At 39.2% G+C, this 23543-nt stretch overlaps 1 protein-coding gene across 2 annotated transcripts; it reads left to right on the forward strand.

Moving 5' to 3' along the window:
* The first annotated feature begins 5205 nt into the window (after window positions 1–5205).
* LOC105057412 (uncharacterized) lies at window positions 5206–11972 on the forward strand. Of its 2 annotated transcripts, none has more exons than XM_029268216.2 (6): window positions 5206–5837; window positions 5939–6186; window positions 10349–10586; window positions 10664–10749; window positions 10832–10923; window positions 11128–11972. In XM_029268216.2, exons 1-6 carry the CDS (start codon window positions 5520–5522, stop codon window positions 11397–11399), a joined length of 1254 nt encoding a protein of 417 aa, XP_029124049.1. In that variant the 5' UTR covers window positions 5206–5519; the 3' UTR covers window positions 11400–11972. The 2 variants fall into 2 exon arrangements, with proteins under 2 accessions (XP_029124049.1, XP_010938314.1); XM_010940012.4 differs by having other exon boundaries at window positions 5214–5837; window positions 5939–6153.
* Window positions 11973–23543: the final 11571 nt, after the last annotated feature.

The raw sequence follows: 23543 nt of genomic DNA on the forward strand, positions 1-23543 counted from the left end.
GCAAGCAGACTCCGCCCGGACTCCTATGGGAGCCGGGCTCCGTCCTCAACAACGGCTGCTGAGGACTCCGCCCGGACTCCTACGGGAGCCGGGCTCCGCCCGCAACTTCGGCTCCGAGAGGGTTCCGCCCGGACTCCCCCGGAAGTCGGGCTCCACCTACGATCCCAACCGCCAGGAGGACCTCTCCCGGACCTCTACAGAAATCGGGCTCCGACCGCTGTCGAGCTTCAATCAACAGATCCGCGCCCCCTGGCAGGCCACCAAAATGGCCACGACCCTGCTCCACTTCCTGTGGCGGACTCCGCGCAGTTCCATCATTCCTTGACAGGCCGCAGTAACCATCGCCACCCTGCTCCATTTCCTGTGGCAGATTCCGCACAGCTCCACTACCCCCTGGCAGGCCACAATAACGGCCACGAACCTGCTCCACCTCCTGCGATGGATTCCATACGATTCTCCCATCCGCTGGCGAGTCACGACAACGGACGCTGCTCCACCCCTCGTAACAGATTCCACGTGGCAAGCCACGGTGATGGCCACGTGTCTACTCCACTATCCTTTGCAATCAATTCCCCTGACCATGGGCGGCCCACTACCAGACGGTTACAAACGTCGCCATCAATCCGTTGCCTCCTCCGCCTATAAAAGGGGGACCCAGATACGTTATTCTTTAAGCTCATTTCTTATCTCAAAACTCTGCTAAATTCTCCGTTCGAGCACTCCATCCTTGTTGAGGCAGAGAACTGACTTGAGCGTCGGAGGGTCTTGCCGGAGCAACCCCACCTCCGGTTTAGACTTCCCTTGCAGGTCCCGGTGGCGACCGCGGCTTCCCCGACTCCAGCTTCTCCGGCGCAAGCAAATTTTTGCACCAACAGTATCAAACTTCGGCTTTATACAGTGTTTCATACCTAAATGAAGCCTTTTCAACTCCCAAAGGGCTGGTACCACGATGATAATGACTTTAGATAACCAGGAAACTGTACCACATTATAAGATTCGAGCTTTGTGTTTTTCATAAAAAAAATAAAAAATAAAAATTAAATTAAATTTCACAAAGGAATGGCTAGAAATGACTGGTCTCAACAGTTTCTGTATTCACCAATGACAAAAAATAAAACAAAATAATGGCATGGTATATCTTATATTATCACTAATATATTAATCTTAAAACAAGAATGAATCACATTTCAACTTCCAGATGCAAGCAAATAAAGTAGCAAGAGTCTTGGATATGCCTGAAGAAAATAATCTTCTAATGAAGCCTCATCCAACAACACTGCAACTGTATATGACAAAGATTAACACCCACCAAATATTCTACAACACCTATCAAGAGAATAGAGTGCGCAATAAATACAAAAAATCAAGGACACATGGAAAGAGAGACAAAGGGATGGAAAGACAGATAAAGGGGCCATAGAAGGGGGAACTATGAGTGAAAAAAAAAAAAAAAATCTAGGTTACCGTGGCCCAATAAAGTTTAAAGGATCTAATCAGCTTTATTTTTAGCTTTAAATAAACTCATCTATTTTACATGCCAAACCCAGAAACAATATCTCTAGGATGCAATATCATTAAAAGGTCAAATGGGCTGTATTTTGTGTGTTCTCGCTGTCACACCCTGCCATAACATCCATCCAACCTCCATATCACCAAGCCCAAGTGTGTGCCTAACAACTTGGCACACGGTCTTGCTCCATAAATCTAATGTCTAATGAATTGTGCCATCTCCATAGCAAGTGCCTCATATTCTTATGCCGCTACTCTCCATTGTGCTGTTGCACCCTAGCATCCGATATGGATCAAGCTGACCAATACGTACTGACTTGAGGAGGATTGGGGCTCAATTCATTTTAAACCTAGTTTTAAATAAGATCAGGTCGAGGTCGTTTGGTTTAGTAGTATATCTGGACAAGTGCAGTCCTTGATTAATTTGGTCGTTTTAGGGTGTATATAGTATAGATTTGGAGTCCATTGTGATCAAATTATGTCAAACGAATCAAGAGATCATGAAAAATCTCGTTAATGAACTTTCTCTACGGCTTTTACAAAAAAAAAAAAAAAAGGGAAAGAAAGAAAGTGCCAGCAGCTTTGCCTTTACTTCATGGGAAAGGAGGAAAAAAAAAGGGAATACTTTGCCTTTATCCCGTCCCTTTTTGGAGACACGGATTATTTACTGCACCCTACTCTATCAATTGTTTTAGAACGTTGTGTGGTATAATATTTTTTAATAATAATAATAATAGTTTTAAAAAGATGAAAATTTCTTAGAAAGTTATATTTAATAAAAAAATCCTAATGACTATTATCCGAAGCTTTTAAAAAGATATTTAAATAGTTACTCATCATTGGATACTCCTGCAACGTTAAAAACACCGAGAGTTGTATTATTTCTGGAACGTTTTGAGTTTTGAAAAGTTGCATTGTTTTATGTAACATTGCAATGTTTGGACTTCTATAAATTTATCGGAGCATGAAAAACAAAGTCTACCTTACATACTTCTCTTGACTTGCTTGGGTATGGTTCTTAAGAAAAAAAACTTTGGAGTGCAGTTTGAATTTTTTTTTTATTAGATATTGTATCCTATAATTAGTATTTCTAAGTTACCATTTGCATTTATCACGGAGAAATAACATTTCCTAATAAAGTTTCTCAAAAACATCTTATCTAATAATTTCTTTGATCACATTCTAAATTTTTGTTTATACTACAGCAAGTTGATTATATAGTTGATATTTGTGTCCCAAAAGTGGCCGGTGCAGAGTTGGTCTAAGATATGGAGTTCATTATATCTTTCATTATTGTCAAATATTTATTTGATTTTATTTGTGGACAAATAGGTATATGGATGAATCAAGTTGTGGACAACCTTGACTTATCATTAGAGCAGGTTGTGAGTGGGGCCTTGGTCTAAACTCTATTAGATTTGACCTATATAAAGATTTTTTTTTGGATCCAAGTTTGGCCTATGGTTAGGTCTACTTATCATGTTTGTACTCATATGTCTACAAATAAAAGTACATATAATGATCCAGGATCTTATTCAAAAAGAATAACCTAAAGGTATTATTTAGATTTCTTAACCTTATATAAAAATTTAAGATTTTTTATTAAATAACTGATGTGGGACTAAATACATGCTCGCACAGATCTTTACATACTTTCTTTATTTTAGTCTTGATGTCCTCATTCTAAAAATCTAAATCAATACATTCATTCATAAATACCATGATCGGTCCATAGTGAGTTCAATGAACCTATGCTACGATATTCTCTAATCCACATCAGCTATACGTTGGATCGACTTTGATACCATTTGTAATAATTCAAAATCTCTTCTAAAAAGATTAGTTAAAAGGCGTTATCTGAGTTTTTTTGATCCTATAAAAGGGTCTAAAAAACTTTCTAATGAATAATTGATGTGTGACTAAATATACATCTGTATGTATCCTCACAGTATATATACTCTAGCAAAGAGAAAAATTTAGATGTACTATCACTACTCCCACTTAGTATCCTACTTACCTCTTATAATGCAATACCATATTCGCTTAAGCAAGATGGAGTTTTGATCCTCCATGGCATATTTTTTGTCTCGTATAGGGTAGTGCATGCTTAGATCACCACCATAAATTTGATAGAAAGATTTGTATGTGTACATCTGAGATGTTTAATATGGCAGTAAACCGTATAAGTATAGCCCTCTATGGTGCAAAAGATGTAGGTCAATTTTTGATTAATTTGGTGAGCACGATGCATAATTTAGATGGCTACATCTGCGGAAAAACAACGAGGACCCGTAGAGAATCTCACTATCAACTGATGAAGCAACAATAAAGACTGAGACATCAATTTAAAAAAAAAAAAAAAAAAAAAAAAAAGAGATAGGTGAGACATCAATTCAATCTTTATCCAACCAAAAAAATTCAATCGTTATCCAACCAATTAAAATATGACACGTCGACCGGTCTGGTCATCTGGCCCAGCCGGGCCCGGTTGTGATGGGAGACGGCCAATCAAGATCGGACGTGAACTAGCCTTATCCGATCCCCTACCCGTCACAAAACTCTTACCCCTTCATTTCATATCAACAACTGTGCCACTCCAAAAATAAGGAAACGACCAATTCGTATTATTGTCGAAGGTCATGGATGTTTTATTTTACGAGGGCGTAATTGCATCCTTGCAGCCTTGTTTCTTCCATTCGTATCCAAAATGACGAAAATACCCCTCTGCGCATCACCTTGATTCATGTGACGTTGTGCTTATCATCTGCCACTCGTTGACCTGAACGAATGAACCGGATCGGACCAGTTAGGATTCCAAGTCCAAACTCTATATAGTTACATATTTAACGACAGGTCTGATCTGACTAAGCTAAGACTCATACCTTGTTGTTGACTTCAAGTTAGATTTAAGCTATCAATAGATAAGGTGATTCGATAAATTTAGTTCTTTCGTGCCTTGAAACTAAATCATAGTTAAGATAATTCTAAAATATGAATAATAAATTCTATTGAAATAAAAAATTACAGAATATAACGGTAACATTTGATCCTGACTCGACTTTGGTCAGGTTTGGGAGTGACACTGGTGCTGGACCAACAAATGGAGGTAAACTTACCGCCATACCATGAAGCCGAGTACGATCCGAGGGATTTCCAAAAATAAAGCTAACGTTCCATCTTCGTCAAATAGTTCCTTAAAAAAAAAATCTTCATCGTGGTTGCCTTAAATTGTTAACTGAAAAAAAAAATCGTTTGGGCACCGGGAGGGTACTTTTAAATCAGTAAACCAGCCGAAAGGCATCCCGCTTACATTTATTTAAGTTTTTGAACCGTTGGATCGGCTTCTTCTCGTCAGCTGATGTACGGACGCGATCACCCACGTGTATAAAAAAGAATGTAAAGAGTTTAATAAAAAGCTTATTTCTGTTTGACTTTAAAGTGCTTGGATAATATTATAGGTCAGAATTGTCATTTAATTGTTGTCTTTGCTTTTTTTGATAGGAGTTTAACTGTTGACTTTCTTGAACATGGCACGTGGACACACAAAAATCCATGCTTCACAAATGAAAAAAAGGGTCAATAAAAATCCTGTTACCGTCCTTTTCGAAAAAGAAAAAAAAAAAAAAAATCCTGTCACCATGGTAGTTAATCTCCAGATCGGAGAGCCATGATCCAATGCCGAGACTCAATGACTACTCCTTAGGTATCGGCGACTCCAATGCTCTTCGCTGCGGTCGCTCTTCGGTGAACGGTGATGGGATACCTACTCGTTCATGTCCTTCCTTTATTATATGTTTTTATTTTATATTCTAGTTTTTCTCTAAAAAAAGAAATTAGGCAAGCGAGAGGCGGAGAAACTCAGTCGCCCTCACGCCTCCATTGCCAGATCCGAAACAACCCATAAAAACCCTAATTCACACTCGAATTTCCTATCGTCGTGCCCTCGGACCGAGAACTCCGTCGAGAAATCTAGGGTTTGGATCCCTTTTTCTTCCCCTTTCCCATCCGAAATGGTCCTCTCCGGCGGCTCCTCTTCCGCCCGCGGCCACGGCGTCGATCGCTTCTACAACCCTCCGGCCATCCGCCGCCAGCTCCAGCAGCAACAGCAGCAGCAGCAGCAGCAGCAACAATCGCTTCAACGGCCGGCGAAGGCCCGGCCGCCGCCAGCGCCGGCGCCGCCGGCGGAATCGGACGACTCGTCGTCGAAGCCATCGGTGTCGTCGTCGCCCTCCTCGTCTCCATCGCCGAGGCCGGCGCTGCCGGCCGGGAACTTGGAACGTTTCCTCCAGTCGACCACCCCATTCGTGCCCGCTCAGTACTTCCCCAAGGTTCGAAACGGGGTTTGTTAGTTGAAAGATGCTTCCTTTCTTCCTTTTCCGCTTTTTTTTTTTTTTTTTCCGTTGTACATTGGAGGATTGGATGGTGGCAGACGAACGTCAGAAGGTGGAGGAATTGCGATGCGGCGGAGTTGGGCCCGTATTTTAATCTTGGAGATCTTTGGGAGTCGTTCAGGGAGTGGAGTGCTTATGGAGCAGGGGTGCCGTTGGTTTTGAACGGGAGCGACAGTGTAATCCAGTACTATGTGCCATTCTTGTCCGGTATCCAGCTGTTCGTGGATCCGTCGAGGCCTAGCTTGAATGCAAGGTATGCCTGGGTCTCCGACCAAAATATAGCATGGTATATTCCGTTCTTTATTAGCTACCTGTCATCTTGAGTGCATTTCTGTGACTATATAATCTCTTTATGCTAGAATATCTGTTCTTTTATCATCTATGTACGAGAAACGAAAGGAGGAAACTGTTCATTGTTTATATCCTTTACGGAGCTTAACTGTTTATCTCTTGCATACTGGATGTCTTTCGTGGATCATGTGAAAATATATTTTCTGACATTGGTCATTGATTATAATGCTGTGGACGCTAAATTGGATTAGCTCTCTTGTTTATGGTTATAATTCCTTGTTTGCTTTTGGTGTGTTACCTCCATAACTTTTTGTTATTGGGTCATTGTGGTTTGAAATGGATTGTCTTAGTTATTTTTCTGTCTTCTTCTTTCTGCATGCTATTGGCTTGCATCTTTGATCTAAGTTGGCTATATTGTTAAAGGTTCTTATGGAGATCTTTCCATTCAAATTTGCTCCTTGTTTGGGGAATTAGTGCGCATGGTCAGGGCTGATGGAGAGATTGGAATGAAGGTTAATGGCTGGAATGAAGAACCTGAAACTATTCTCATTGGGATAAGGATTACCTTGATCCAATCCATGCTTACAAATGTGTCTGTTTATTCATATTATCACCTTGGGTTTTCAATGATCTACATGAGCAACCAAAAAGTGATGGAGTTTGCAGAAGAGATTTTATTTTATTTTATTTTATTTTGCAATGGGGTAGAGGAACTGTGAGCCTGTGTGTTGGTTGCCTTACAGCTCAGGGAATTTATTTGTAGAAAAAGATAAAGAGGTTTGGGTTGAGAGCTCTTAGAATCTTAGTGGTCTCAAATATTAAGTCAAGCATATATTAAGTACTAATTGGTCGCTGGACCATGAATGACACATTGAATTGCTTGCTATTAATACAAGTTTGGCAATATTGATTTAGAGGAGAAGAGCTTGTGTCTGGAGGCCATTGCAAAAGGGCATGATAGAGGTAGGTTTGATTGAGTGTACATTAGTTACAATGGGAAAGACAATTGATTAGGCCAAATGTTGGAGGGATGTTGCATGCTTTTACTTTATTAGGACTTTTTTAAATATTTTTTTTAACCTAGTAAATTTGGGTGGGTACTAATGGCATCTTTTCTTGCTAAGGCCATTATATGCCTTGTTAACTAATGTTATATTATCAGTGTTAGATACAAAAGGTCATAGATACAATGGAAGTTGTGGGTACCCTAAAACCTAAATCTCTGCTTGCTTGATGTTATTGGAAAAGACACTGACCTTGATTACCTTCTAAAAGTGGGCTGAGATTTTCATAAAGAAATCATGTTTCCGGACATCTAGAAGAGGAGAGCATCTCAAATTTTGTTTTTGAATGATAATTACATTAATTGGACTCAAAAACACATGAGAGTTCTTTTGCATTGCTTGTACGTGATCAGGATCTCTTATTACCTAAAATTTGGATCCAGATAGGGTTGGTTTTGGACCAAGAGAAGAAATAGAAAATAAGAGTAATCCTTGCTCTCTAGTGGATGATTTAGGAGAAAAGGAACTCGTGAATTTTACAAGAGCAGGATAAGGTTGGATAGCAATTTTTAATTTATTGAAAGGAAGTTTTTGCTTTGGAGTTCCTTTGGTGATCTAGGTGCAGAGGTCTTGCTTGGTACTAAATTGTAGGGCTGGCAGAATTTAAACATCCTCTACTTTGGGGCAGGTAGCCTTTTTGTTTGCCTTTTCAATATTTTACTGTTATATTTTAGTGGGTTCTTGATCTAACCTAATGGCTAGGATTATGGATGTAAGATGAAGTGGATCATCTTGGGGGTTGTTTGCAAACACATATGCATGTGTCTGATACTGCCGGTTTACTGTCTGTCTGTGAGATTGAAGACATTCGAATCAAGTAATCAACAATTCTGAAGAGTGAAGAAAGGTTGATTTGGGCTGGGCTCTGTCTTCCCAGAGGGATGGGAATTAGGAAAGAGTAGGTTATGGATGCTTGGACCAGGTAGAAATGTAAAGAAGGGTCTAAGCTGAGGATTTTTAAAAGGGAATTTTATTAGATTTCAAATTAGATCTGTTATAGATCCTACGTAAAATTGGTGAAAAGATTAAAAAACAAAGAAAATTTCTGAATAGAAAAGGAACAGAAAGAGAAGAAGAAAGGGAGACACCTAAATCCATTCTTTAAATCAATTTTTTGGCACAAAGCTTCTATTGGACTACTTGGTGGCACCTGTATCATGTTTTCTCCATGCCATCTTAGCATATTATCTGTATTATGTTTCTCTTAATAGATAACCAGATCCAAATAGGATTGTGTTACATTATATAGAAAGTGTCTCTAACAATTCATACATGGTGGCATCTTTGTTGATACAATACATTCAAATGAGCTTATTGATCTCATCAAGTTTGTGAAAGGAAATGCTATTTTTGGGACAATGGTTCATCAGGGAACAAACAGTACGCCATCTGCTCGTTCCTCATGCCATGGCTGCTGCCAGCTTATTTTCAGGAAAATGGTGCAGATGGCATGAGGAGAAAGCATAATGGCAGACGCCTCTTGCTGCTTTGATGCATCTGTAAAATGGAATTCTTCATCTGGTTATGATGTTGCTTGAAGTTTGGTCGCTTATTTCTTGTTTGTGCTTTCGCCCCTTTCTTTATAATATTTGCTTTCCTGGGCAGCAATTATGACACAATGAGAAAGCAGGCGATTGGATGGTGCCTGCTAACTTCTGCATCATTCATAAAATATAATTCATCGTCTAATTATCATGTGACTTTAATTTGGCTGCTGGCTTCAGATTGCTGGGCTTATTTTTACTAGAATCTTTTGCCCTTGCTATTGCTTTTCAATTATCTAGAGTTGCTTTGTATTGCATTGGTTTAGTGGAAACCCTGCTAGTTTATGCTTTGTAGCATCGTATTATTATTTGCAAATTTCTCTTGTCACCACAGATAGTAAGACTTTGTGGCTAACCATGTTGAATTTGGAATCTGTTTTCTTTAGCATTCTTAAACTCTTCTATACTTGTTGCAGTTCTTGTGTATGTTTACGTCACCATCCTGGAGTTATGTAGTCATCTTGATCATGAATGGGTTTGTACACATCTCGATCAAAATGAGTTTAAGTTCTTCTTGTCCTCCTTTCAGGAACATTTGGGTAAATTCAATGCTTTTGATTACTCAAGGCCCAATCTTGAGATAAACATGATGACATAAGCATGATAATTGGGATAGCTCTGTTTCTCTATGCTTCTGTTTATCTTGTCTGATTTCCATAATTATTGCCAACTCAGGACCACATTATCCTTCGCAGATAATTAACCATGTGTTCAGTTTTTTCTTTCTTCTTTGTTTTTGTGGCCCTAGTGGAACAGGGGAATAAGATTAAAGTGCATAACTTAGTAATATAAGGAGTCAGAAAACCATACAAAATGCTTCCATAAGAAGAAACAAGTAAACCTCGTACTATTCTTTTAGAAAGAAGATTTACCTTTTTTCTCCTTTGTTGTCTTGCTCCATGGTATAGCTTCAGCCATTTGCAGTTGCAGCCTGCAAAGGTATGGGGCAGCACACCAGCTCAGTGACCTAATTGCCATGTAGAAACTTCAATAACTCAGATTATGCAGTTTGTTAGGCTATCATTTTTCAATACATTAACATAAGAAAGTATATGTCAGGGATTGCAACCTGATTAAAAAAACAAAAAACAATTTGTATAGCCTGATCTTATAGTCCTCTTTTAAATTGATGTTATTTTGACATTTCTGGTCGGTCTAATGCTTCTAGTAATTCCATGTTTTCTTCCTTCTCTACTTATTGAAGGCTCTTATAGAGTGAACCTATATAAAAAAATTTCCTGCTCCAAGAACTATTTGCAGGCAGAAAAGCATGCGGATGAAGATTTTCCCTGCCTATATTCTAAGCCAACTGCTGTTGATGAAGCATGTACAAGTATTAGGCCAAGCATTGTGAATATAACTTGAACAATCAAGTACGATGCATGTAGGTTTTTTGTTGGAAAAAATGCCAGATGATTTCAACTTTAGAACTGCTATGATGGAATCAGATTGTTAGAATCAATTATGGCTTACCTTTGAATATTAGAAGCTTATCCATATTCTGATTCATGAAAAAGATTCCCTTATATTGACTTTGCTTTTACTGAAGGCCACCTGGTGAGGAAAGTGATGGTGATATTTGCCAGGATACAAGTAGTGATGGCAGTAGTGAGAGTGAAACCGAGCGACTCATTATTGGTATAAGAGAATCCTTGAATAACACCAGCCACGTGGGCCAAGAAGGCTTTTCTAGTGATGACAGTGAGACTTCGAACCAAATTCAGCTACCCATATTTGAGTACTTAGAGCGCGATCCACCATATGGAAGACAACCTTTAGCAGACAAGGTGAGTTTACACTTGATTTGGTAACAACGGAGCATAGATATATATTTAATCTGACACACTGCCAATCATTGTTTCAGATTTCTGCGCTTGCAAGTAAATTTCCCGAGTTAAAGACCTATAGGAGTTGTGATCTGCTTCCATCCAGTTGGGTCTCTGTAGCTTGGTATGCCTTCATCATCTTTAGCTAATAATATTACTGATTTTCATTTGACTGTGCATCACATTAGCATTTGAGTTTGATGCAGGTACCCTATATATAGGATACCCACAGGACCCACATTACAAGATTTGGACGCATGCTTTTTGACATTCCACTCACCGTCCAGGCCTTTGAAAAGTAAGCACTCTGCCTGTTCGTGCAGTTCACATATAGAGATGATGGGCCATCTGCTTTTTTTTTTTTCCTTTTTTTTGTCTTGCATTTCCAGTCATTTTTTAAATCATGATTCTTGATCTAAAATCTGAATTTGTAAAAAATTGTAAAATTAACTTAGTAAAGAAAATTATCTAGCTAATGATGTGCATGCTGGTTTTTGGGCAGATAATACCAGCAATGGATATTCTGAGAGTTTTGGTTCTTATGACATTAGGAATGTCAACAGCTCCACTGACATTTCTGGGAAGATACCACTACCTGTATTTGGGCTTGCGTTGTACAAGTTCAATGGTTCTATTTGGACCACAAATGGGGTCTACGAGCAGCAGCTAGCAAGTTCTCTTTTGCAAGCTGCTGACAAGCGGCTTCGTCGTCTACAGGTGGATCATCCAGACTACCGTTTCTTCCTCTCCCACTACAATTCATCTGGGAGGTGATGGTTCCAGAGTTCTAGAAGTGCTGCTTTCTGAAAAATGGTGCATCAATCCAACCCCTTGTTTGAGAACCTTCGATCACCAATGCCCCCATGCAATGCCTGCTGCTTTTTGTTCCCATTTTGCAAGGAGATGGGTCTGCAAATTTCTCAAATCACAGTTGATATATGATTTTGGAGTTACTATAGATAATTGCCATGCACTGTTGAAAGTAAACGCCGCAAAATATGATGGCTGTGGAATTCATGGACATGAAAGAACAGAATTGTGGTACAGAACTAAGATGTAGAGGACATTGGCGTTCCAATGCACCATAAACTACTGTGGTGGATGACATCACAAGTGGTAGGTTGCTGGTCCATGCAAAGAAAGGGCACCACACTTTTTTTGGGGTTTGTTTTGATGATAAATGATGTCTATCCACATAATATGTAACGATGATGATGACGAAAATATCTTAGGATATATGCTTATGTGCCTGATATATTTAAATATCAGAGGCTAATTGTAGATGTTAGGGCAAGTCAATAATTTGTATTTTTAGATTTCAATAATGCAAATTATGTTCTCGATTAATATAGTAATAAGTTTAAATTGATAATTCAAAATTCTGATGGAGTTTGTATAAAAATAAAATATTGGAGCTTTCACAAAATTCAAATTCAAGAGTCTACAAAATTTAGTTGTAGCATCACATAAAAATAAAAATTTTTAATTTTCAAATAAAATAAAATTTCCTAACTTTCTATATTTATGTCTAATAGAAGTATGTCTAGATTTTTCATTAGACAGTTCATTATACTCCTTTCATTGGAATGAAGTGGAGTAGTGGATATTGCAGTCTTGAAGGAGTGAAAGGGCTCCGGTGAAAGAATCGTGAACCATCAGTGGTCGGGATAGGGGAGGGAGCGAAGGAGAAACAGAGAATCGGTGAAAAAAAAAAAAAAAATGAGGGAATGGATTCTTTTGTTATTTCTTTTTTTGGCATGGTGGCGGATTAGCATGAATCTCAAGATGGTGTTGTGGGTGCAGGGCACGAATCTTGAGGTTGTGATGGAGTGTGGAACGGTAGCAGAGATGGTGCATATGGATGCTATAACAATGGTAATGAATTGAGGTTTACTCTGGTAACGGGACAATAGGCTCTTATACCAATTGACATGGGACAAAGCCATACTGCTACACTAACCAATGCAGGGTAGAGATGACCTTACGGAGCACATTCCACACAATCCAATTTGTACCTGGGAACGTATTGATAGAATTTTTGCCTCGGCCAGTTGGTTGGAGGCGTACCTTGAATCTATAGTGGATCATCTTCTGAGATTCGCTTCAAATCATGATCCAATTTTAACTCATATACAAAGTACTGTGGTTAGAGGTCGCTCCCCTTTTAGGTTTGAAAATTTTGGACCACTTATGATGCTTGTCCAAAGATCATTGGGCAAGCTTGGCATTGTGATGGCAATGTTGATCCTAGTCTCAGATTATCAACACTATTGCAGAAGGTGCATAGTGCTTTGCAAAAATGGAAAAGGAAATTGGACAATCTGTTTGCAACTGGGAAGAATCTTTATGAGTCTATCTATCAGCTTCAGGTGATGGAGACGGCTTTTGGAGGTCTGCCTCTTCACTTGCATGATCAGCTGTTATTCCTTCTTAGAGAATACAATTCTAACCTTCATCGTCCGAAGATTTTATGGCAATAAAAATTGAGAATTTGCTGGTTGCAAAGTGGTGATGCTAATAATGCTTTCTTTCATAAATCCATGCTGTTGCATCGCAGATCAAATAGAATTTTACAAATCCATAACGAACAAGGTGTGGGCCTAACTAATGCGTCGGATATTCAGCAGGTTTTTCTCTCTCATTTCAGGAATAGGTGGTCGGTTGATGCAGATGTGCCTTCCCTCCAGGTACCTATCTTTTCTACTCATCTCATTTCTGAGCAACAAACTTTGTTAACTATGGAAGTTACAGAAGAGGAGATTTATCTAGCACTCAAAAGTATGCAACCGAACAAGGCTTCTAGGTCGGACGGTTTCCCTCTTTTTTTTTTTTTTTTTCTTTCAGATTTATTGGCCCATTATAAAAGCTGTGGTGATTCTGGCTGCTCGATACATTTTTTCCTCTTTCTCTTCCGTAAGCTTGGAAGCCACATATGTTACTTTGATTCCTAAAAAAAGTAATCCATCCATACCGCCGATTATAGACCTATAAGTTTATGTAATACTATATGTAAAATTGTTGTCAAATATTAGCTAATTGGCTGAAGCAAGTCTTGTCTAATGTAATATCACAAGAGCAAAAGGCTTTTCTAGCCGGGAGACATATTACAGATACTATATGTTTAGCTCAGAGCTCATGCATTCAGTCTGTAGGGCGTCAAGATCAAATATTTGATGATGTTAAAATTTGATATGGAAAAAATTTATGATAGAGTCAATTGATCTTTTCTTCTTCAGATAATGAAATAAATAGAGTTCCGAGACAATTTATAAATGGATAAACTTTGTATTTGTGCTCCCCAAATTGCTTTGTTAATTAACGGAGCCTCTACTACATTTATCACTTCTAAGGGACTTCATCAGGGTTGCTCTCTATGTCATATTTATCTTATGTTCTCAAGTGTATTATCTTTCTTGCATTCAGCCATCCAAATGGCTTACTAAGAGTATATAGGCTGAGTGATGGCCTTCATCTTTCTCATCTTTTTTATGCTGATAATTGTATCCTCCGACCTTGCGCCACTTTTTGGGATGCAGTTTTCCTGACAGCAATTCTCGATGTTTATTATAATCAGTCAGATCAACAAATTAATTATTCTAAGTCCTACGTCACTTTTAGCCCGACTACATCACTATATATAAAATCTTCAATTCGCTAGTTGTTCCGTATCCAAAAAAACAAGGGGCCATGGCAGTACTTAGGAGTACCTTTATCCCCTACACCTCTTCCAAAATCAGACTTCCATTTCCTCATAAATAAAGTGTCTAAACGGATAGAAAGTTGGCAATGGAAGCACTTATCTATGGCTGCTAGAGTTGTGTTGCTTCAATCCATTCTATCCTCCATTTCTTTGTTTTTTTATCAGCTGTCCCTGTCCATCTATCAACTCTTGCTGTAATCGAGAAGAAATTTTGTGCTTTCCTTTGGAGGCACTCAGTGAACCGGAGAGGATTCACCATGTTGCATGGGAGAAAGTCTACTTGCCTAAATCCTCTGGGGGATTGGGTCTCAGATCCCTATTGCAAACTAGAGCATACTGCCTCTCTAAACTTGCTGCTTAGATTGTTTTGCAACCTCAATCTCTATTGACTCGGTGTCGGCAAAATACAAGTTTTTTGGTTCTTGGTGGACATATCATAAACCACCGGTGCACTGTTCTCACCTGTGGCGTAAAATATGTGCAGTCGGTAAAAACATTCAAATCCAATTTCAATGGATCATTGGATCTGGGGAGCATATTAATATATACACAGATCCGTGGATTGGTGATCTTCTCTCAATGCATGGCCTACGTTTATTAATGTAGCTGTAATACTCAGCCCATTTGAGCCTTGGACTAGGCCCAAAATCTCAAAAGCCCAACAAAAAAAAAAAAAAAATTGAAGACCTTGTCGGGGAGGAGTCAAACTCCTCCCTCCGGCTCTATTTAAGGAGAGACCCTTCTCTCTCTTCCCACCAAAAATTTCGAAGCGAAACGGCGAGAATCATCAGAAATCGCTTGCGAAGCCGTCACCGTGCTCGCCTCGATTTCTCACCGGAGAGATCACCGGAGCTCGAAGTAAGTCGTGATCTCTCTTCCTCTCTTCTCTCCCTTCCTTTCCGTGCCTATAAGCACGATTGCCGGCGACCGGAGTCGCCGGATTTTATCGGAAAAAAAGTCTCCTATTTTTCATTATTTTCAGATCTCTGTCAATCGAACCTCGTCGCCGGCCGTCCTTGGCTCCACCGCCACCTTCACCTGTTGTCGGACCTCCGACCATGCCACCACCCTTCGTCGGAGCCCGAGCCACCGAGCCTCTTCCCTCGATCCCTCTTCCGTTCGGCCAAGAAGGGAAAAAGAAAAGAAAAGAAAGAAGAAGAAAAAGAAGAAAAGAAAGAAAAAGAAAAAAAAGAGAGAGAGAAAGATTTTCTCTCTCCTCTCTCTCCCCTCTTCCTCCATCTTTTCCTCCCTTCTCATTCCACTTTGTCTCTCTACTTTGTCTCTCTAAAATTTTCTCTCCTCCTTTTTCTTTTAAGAAGACCTATGGATCCCATATCAGGATATCTTTTTCCTTCTAGGATCTATGACCCAAATCGATTTAGTACCTATGGGAGGTTTATCTGACTGGTTATTCAGTCAATCACTTTCTATTATTATTTAATTTTTTTAAAAATATGGAATGAAAATTGATCCTGATTTAATATTTTAAATAGGGTTATCTAATTCATTTAAGGAAGACTAAAGATCTAGGATGATTGAGGTAAGTGGATCTTACGCTCCTTATTTATTTTTAAATTATCATATTTTCTATGCAAAGAATTGTTGTTGATAAAATCATATTTTTATAAATTAAGGATCAGCATATGTGATATGAAAAAGTATGTTTATTTATGAGCATTGATTCCATGAATATATTTTATAAAATAGCATGATTATGAAGTATGAATTTATTATTTTTTTTATCTATATATACGTATTTTTAAGAAAAAGATATAAGGATTTCAAAGGCTCTCAGATAGCTATAAACGAATTCTTTCGGAAAGTCGACATCTGGAGCTAGCATCCATATAAACATGGCCCCGTCCACGGGTATAAAATTGCACACGAAATAAGAACTCTGTCGATTAAGAAATATGATCTTGTCACGGATATAATAGTGACCTTAGCACGAATATCTGGGAGCAATATTTTGAAACTTGACATGAATACTTGCAAGAATGATTTATGATTCATGATTGTGAAATATATATGATTTTATGTATGCATGATTGGTTTATGATTTATTTTATTATATGCTCTATGAAATACTTTATTTTTATTATCTGTTATTTTTTAAATATTGTATTATCATGAAAAATTATACTTGATCGATAAAGAAGCGCAAGTTCTACTTACTGGCTAGTGTAGTTCATATTTTTTTATTTTTTTTTTTTCTTATATAGAGAAATAGGGCTAGGACCGGTGAAGAAAATCCAGTTTTAGAGATCTGCGATGCAAGCTTGAAAATTTTGTAGATGAAGTTTAGTTATATGATGATCACGAACTTATAGTAAATAATAATTTTGAGATATGAATTTGTATTTGCTTTCGGATTTAGATGCTTTGAACCAATATTGGTTTAATTATCTGATGAATAAAGGAATTGAATCTTTTTATTTAATAAATTTTAGATGATTATGATGGATTGGCTTCATGTTATCGTGGGCTCCATCCCTTGGTAGCATGGCCGTGTTATTCCCGGATTTGGGGTGTGACAGTAGCATTGCAAAATTCTGAGCTAAAAGTGGCTGATTTGTTGACAGAACATAGAGACTGGAATAAGTTAACTTTACAATTATTGTTTTCTTCTGAAATGATGACACAGATAACACATCTCTCAATATATAGGGATTATGTGTTGAGATTTGATGCTTTGAGATTTGATCTACATTGAGCCCACAGCGAGGTTCAGGATGACGAACGGAGTCCAACAAGCCCAAAAAAGTCCAAACAAGGTCCAGATGATGAAAATATGTGCAAAAAAAAATTGAAGAATGTGACATGGTGCACGAGGGTGACGGGTCGATGGTGGCAGGCCAGGCCTGACGAAGATGCGCGTGCACAGGCGAGCCCAGCACGAGCATGCATGCGGGTCGGCCCAGTGCGTGCAGGCTGCCAAGCCCAGCACTTGCGCGGTCCACCGTGGACCGCAGGGTGCTGGGTGGTCCACGAAAGCCGCATGGATCGAACATGCAGTCCACGTGCAGTCCAGGGATATTTTTGCGCGATCCAACGATCCAGATCACAGTTGATCATGATCGGACAGCTGAAACTCAATCCGGACATGATAGGATGATCAGAGGCTATTTTGCACGAACGGATAGCTCTGGTACGAGCCGATCATGATCGAATAGCCATGGATACTTTAGAGTTGATTGAAATCTGTATTTCTACTGAAACAGTATTTTTGAGATTTTGAACCTATATAGCTTTGATTGATGAGCCATTTGTTTGTTAGAGAGTTGATGACATCCTGGAGATGCAGAAAGGCTTCAAGAGAGGTTTCAGAAGCTTTTGTGAGGATTTTGGAGCTTCTTGTTGAGAAAGTCTTATACAAAATTGAGTGGTGAGTTTCTCTTGTATTGATTTTATTTTATTTCTCATAGTAAAGCTTGCACGTCTTGGAAGTAGGCTTGAGGCTGATCTATGTATTTGTATTATATTTTTTATTTTGTTTGTTCTTTTGCACGTCCTGTATTCATGTGGTACCAGATCCTGTACAACAATTGATATCAGAGCTAGGTGGTACCAGAGCATAGATTGCGGGGTGGTGATCGAGATAGAAGATGGAGAAGACAAGCACAATCAAGGTGGAGATCAATAGGTTTGATGGAAAGAGCAATTTTTCTTTGAAGCAAGCAAGGGTGAAGGATGTCCTCATCCAACAAGGGTTGATAGATGCTTTCTTATGCGAGGAGAAACCGACTATCATAGAGGTACAGAATTGGAGGTGGCTCCAGATGCAGGCGGTGAGTACGATCCGTTGTACCTAGCAGATGAGGTGGTGATCCATGTGCTTGGCGAGACTTTTTCAATAGTATTGTGGTCGAAACTCGAGGAGTTGTATATGGCAAAGTCTCTCACCAACACCCTCTTTCTCTAGAGACAGTTCTACCAGTTGCAGATGATTGAGAGACAGAGCGTGCAGGAGTATCTCAGCTACTTTCAGAAGATCTTCACCGACGTCCTCAGCATTGGCGAGAAAGTTGAGGAGAAGATCAGAGCGCTGGTCTTTCTAGCGTCGCTTCCCTTCGTATGAGTCCTTGATGACTGCTCTTTTAGTGGAGAAGAACACCATCAAGATGGACGAGGTTACTTCGGTGATTCTTTAGAACGAGGTTCTCAGGAGAGAGAACCCAGCTTCGAGCTCAAGTGGCGGTAGCTCAACTTTGGTGGTTTCTAAAGGAGCAGGAGGCGATAGATAGAGCGATAGAAAATTGCGGTGAGGGCGGTCCAAGTCTAGGATGAGAGACTTGAGCAAGATCAGATGTTATCGATGCAATGAATTGGGGCATCTAGCCAGAGATTGCCCTCAACTCAAGAATTGGACGAGGGCTACTGTAGCGACGGCCAGTAGCGACTCAGATGGTGATATTCTGGAGATATCTAATGAGGTATCTACTTCTTTCCAGTAGTAAATTTTAGATTCTGCATGTACCTATCATGTATATTGTAGAGAGAAACAATTTGACTCTCTAGAGAGCAGTGAGAGTACTGTTTATCTGCCGGATGGATCAAGCTGTGCGATCAGAGGCATTAGGACGGTTAGCTAGAGGACATATAATGGTATAGTTAGGAGATTAGGAGAGGTCTGATACATACTCGATTTCAGACGGAATCTTATCTCACTGAGCAGACTGGATTCGAGAGGCTACAAGACGATAGCTGGTTGAGGAATCCTGAAGGTGTTGCATGGCGATAGGATTGTTCTGGAGGGAAAGAAGAGGACGAGAGGACATTACTATCTAGCGAAAAGTTCAGTGCGAGGTGGAGCTTTAGGAGCTAAGAGGAGCCCAGAGCGAGGTGGAGCTCCAAGTGAAGGTGGATCAGGCACTAGACGGGAGACTCAGAAGGATGAGAGGCAACATCGCAGAGTGAGATTTCTATTGCTGCAGGATGATACCCCGAGTAGATTTTTGGTTAGAGTGGATATAGTCCATGACGGAGGTGGGATCGAGCAGCCTGGCTCGACTCACATGTTTGCCCATCCATGAGACAGTAGGCATGTCGCAGGGCGTGGGGTGAGACGGATCACAGACTCTCAAAGATAGGTGGAGGTCGAATATCGAGTCGAAGTGGAGATTGTTGAAATTTGATGCTTCAAATTTCGGTCCACATTGAGCCCACAGCGAGGTCCAGAACGATGAGAACAGCCCAAATGGAGTTCAGATGGTGAAAATATGTGCGAAAGAAGATTAGAGAAGATGGCACGGTGCACGAGGCAGTAGCAGGCTGGTGTTGGTGCGGTCGAGCTCGGAGGAGATGCGCGTGGGCGGGCCCAGCATAGGCGTGCGTGGGGGTCTGACCAGCACGTGCGGACGCCCAGGCCCAGCGCCTGCATGGTCCAACATGGACCGTGGGGTGCTGGGCGGTCCATGGAAGCCGCGTAAACCGAACATGCGTTCCACTTGCGGTCCAGAGATATTTTTGCGCGATCCGACGATCTAGATCGCAGTCGATCACGATCGGATGGCTAGAACTCAATCTGGGCCTGATTAAACGTGATCAGAGGCTATTTTGCATGATCGAACGACTCTGGTACGAGCTGGTCATGATTGGACGGTCACGGATGGTTCTAGGATTGATTGAAACTTTGTATTCCTTCTAAAACAGTATTTTTGAGATTTTGAAACTTATATAGCTCTGATTGACGAGCCGTTTATTGGGTTGGAGAGCTGGTGACATTCTGGAGGTGCAGAAAGACTTCAAGAGAGGTTTCAGAGAATTTTTGTGAGGATTTTGGAATTTCTTATTGAGAGACTCTTGTACAAGGGTTGAGTGGTGAGTTCCTCTAATATTGATTTTGTTTTATTCTCTCATAGTGAAGCTTGCACCCCCGTGAAGATAGGCTTAAGGCCGATCCACGTATTTATATTATATTTTTTATTTTATTTTATTTTTTTCTGCTATATTGTGTGATATCAGATCCTACGTAACATTATGGTCTGATCAGAAGGTTTGGAGTAAAGCTAAATCTTCACACGTTAAGCTAAGGGACATCTCCCACCTTTTTCATGCTTCCCACCAGCTGAGCTCTCACTATCAGTGTAGATGGATCTGGAGGCTGAATGTCCCACCTAGAGTGAAGGTATTTTGGTGGAGGCTTGGGTTGGATGCGATCCCTTGTAAAGCTATACTGGCATCCAGAGCTATCATTCCGAAATCTATGCATACTTGTGACTTGTGCCCAGCACAAGCAGAGGACTGCAATCATGTGATTGTTGCTTGTTCATTCTCTAGTGCTTGTTGGCAGATGTTAGGTCATAATTGGTGCCAAATGCAGATTCCCTCTTCTTCGCTAGGACTAATTGACTACATGTCTGATCCTATGGTAGAGAAGAGTTTGAAATGCTTGATGGCATGCGTGGCATGGTTGATATGGCTTGCAAGATGTGCTAGAATCTATTCTCATACCACCTTCAGTCCACAGCACATTTTAAAACAAGCATCTTTGATCTGCCAGGTTTCCAGTGCATCAGATAGGAATCCATACACATTGCCTGATTCTTCCTCTATGCAGATCTTCACACACACTGATAGGGCGGGGCAGCACCGGGGTCGACCAGATCTCTCTAATCCCATAAAACATCATCCTATGGTTGGTTCGTCACCCCCTCCTTCTGGCACTATTAAAATCAATTTTGATGTATCGGTGACAAATGGCCAAGCGGCGGCGGCGGCTTATGTTATAAGGAATTATAAGGGTGAGTTTATTCTTGCAGGAGGTAAATCTTTTATTTCTTCTTCTGTGCCTTGGACTGAATTCTTGGCAGCATGGATGGGTGTTGAAGTAGCAATCTTATACTTAAATGCACCAAAAATCTGGCTGGAAGGTGATTCTCAAATTGTTGTCTCTTGGATATCTTCTTTAAATAAGGATATGTATGACAATAATCCTTTCATGCTAGATTTGAAGAACTGGACAAGAAGATGCTCCTCATTCAATATTTCCCATACACATAGGGAAGCCAATCAATTAGCAGATTACTTTTGTTCGGCAGGCTTTGGCCATGGATTTTCAGATTGAGAATATTGCTCATCTTGAGAGTAATGCCATGCAAATATTAAATGCTGATGCTTACGGAATTATTTATCAAAGAGGGGTATACTGAACTTTTATCTATGCACACTGCTCATCTCTTCATTTGCAGATTCTTTATGATCATGAGGGCATATAACGTGTTGCTCTTGATTGATAACACTACAGCATATCTGTTTACTCTCTGTTACACTGGTTTATATGTCCAGCTGATTCCGTCTACAAATATTGCACAGAGCTTCATTCCTAATGGTTTTTTGGGCTGGTTCAATTCTACTTATATATCTATACTTAAATTCGACAATTACAGCTCAAGCATGGTTGACAGTCTTCATGCTGACAGGCCTGGCGCACTACAGAGTCACACATAAAATTATTACAGATGCGGTGCATTTATACTTACAGGGAAATTATTACAGATACATAAGTTCAACTGTCTTTGCCTCACATATTCCATTTTGGGAGGACTCCTACAGCTGTTCAACTAACTGTAGACTAAATACCTAATTTTGGGACATCTCTACAGTGGTTTTTACTCGTATAGATAATCAGTGTACAGGTTTACAGGTTCCCAGCTCCTTGTTATATTTCCTTGTATCAGTCATTTTTGTGTTAGCCTGTATTTGTGCAACTTCTTCACAGGCCACTCTTGTACATAAACTGTTTACCATCTGGCTGAGTTAATGGAGCTTACATCCTTCTACCCAAAAAAAAAAAATACAATAATAGTCAAATGTCAAGCCTTCCAACTTACAAAAGGTTTATCTTAAACGTGTCCAAGAAAAATAATATATTCTATGTTGATTTTTTTAAAAAAATCGTTATTGCATCAATGCCTATTATTATTTCTTTATTAAATTGTTTGTTGCATAGGTTCATTTAATGAGTGGCAAAAGTATTAACATCCTATTTGACTGTTATGAATATCAAATTCAGAAGTTCATCTTAAAGCTAATTTCAAATATTTTTCATTTTTCATAGTTAACATATTTTGTCGTATGTATTTGTGATTTACATAACTTTCGTAGCATCAGAACCCCTTAAAGACATTTTCTAGTTCCATTTTACTCTTATCTAATTCGTGTCTCATAGTCTTGGAACGTTAAACAAAACCAATCTATCCCAACTAGGGATGGAGGGGCAAAATCGACATGTAAACAGAACATAATTATGTTTAACAAATCGGCGATATGCATTACACATAAAAGTTGTACATAAAGAAATTTGACTTTAGCAGAAAGAACTAATAAGTTACCACTTGCAATGGCATAACAATTTCAGAGAACAGTTTATAACAAATCATATACTTCATTGCTTATCCTAATGTAACCTTTGAAGATGAACATGGCTCATGTTAATCAAGAACATGAAAACTATGATTGCATACATGGTACATTTCATGTTAATCACTCACTTCCTTCTCATACCCAAAAATGTAAAAGTAAAAAGTAACCTCCTTCGCATTTTTTATACTTACTAAGGCATCCTAAACTAGTTAATAAGTTAATATATTCACAATGGTGGCCTTTAGATCCTAAACTTGATATGCTTTAAGACTATCTCCAGATCTGGATCCAGCCTTCTTGTTTTGAATACTGCTATGATTTTCGGCTTTTAAATATATACTTATCCCACATCAGAATCATCATATTTTTTATCACCATACTAGAAAGGTTAAACTAAACCATACTTGAAAATCAAATGACTTAATTAAAAAATTTTTAAAGTATAAGAACTATATAAGAACATTTATAAAATTTAAAAGATGAAAAATATAATTTATTGTATGTGGATGATGATGTAACATGGGTGATGATATTGCATATGGGTGCTAACATATCACCAGCGATTGGATATTTTTAGAAAAATTCTATAGTGGATGCCATATCATCGTTCATATACTATATCATTTATAATATGTCACTTATAAATATTGACGTATCATTTGGTGATTTGACACTTTCAAAAAATATCACAGTAGATACCACGCCGTCTATGAATACTGATGTATTACTTAATGATTGGATATTTTGAAAAAAAATATAATAGATATTATATCATTATTCATACTATGTCACCAAAAATAAAATTTTCATTCGTTATGTCATGTCATCGCTCATATGTCATATCATTTTTTTCG

Source organism: Elaeis guineensis, chromosome 14 (assembly GCF_000442705.2).
Source record: "Elaeis guineensis isolate ETL-2024a chromosome 14, EG11, whole genome shotgun sequence".
In the NCBI taxonomy this organism is placed as follows: domain Eukaryota; kingdom Viridiplantae; phylum Streptophyta; class Magnoliopsida; order Arecales; family Arecaceae; genus Elaeis; species Elaeis guineensis.

Bases quoted from the DNA above. Each gene is read 5' to 3' on its own strand.
- LOC105057412 (XM_029268216.2), top strand. From the start codon at position 5,520: ATGGTCCTCTCCGGCGGCTCCTCTTCCGCCCGCGGCCACGGCGTCGAT. The intron at 5,838-5,938 runs GTTCGAAACGGG...GGATGGTGGCAG, and splicing joins CCGCTCAGTACTTCCCCAAG to ACGAACGTCAGAAGGTGGAG. The intron at 10,924-11,127 runs GTAAGCACTCTG...GTTTTTGGGCAG, and splicing joins ACCGTCCAGGCCTTTGAAAA to ATAATACCAGCAATGGATAT.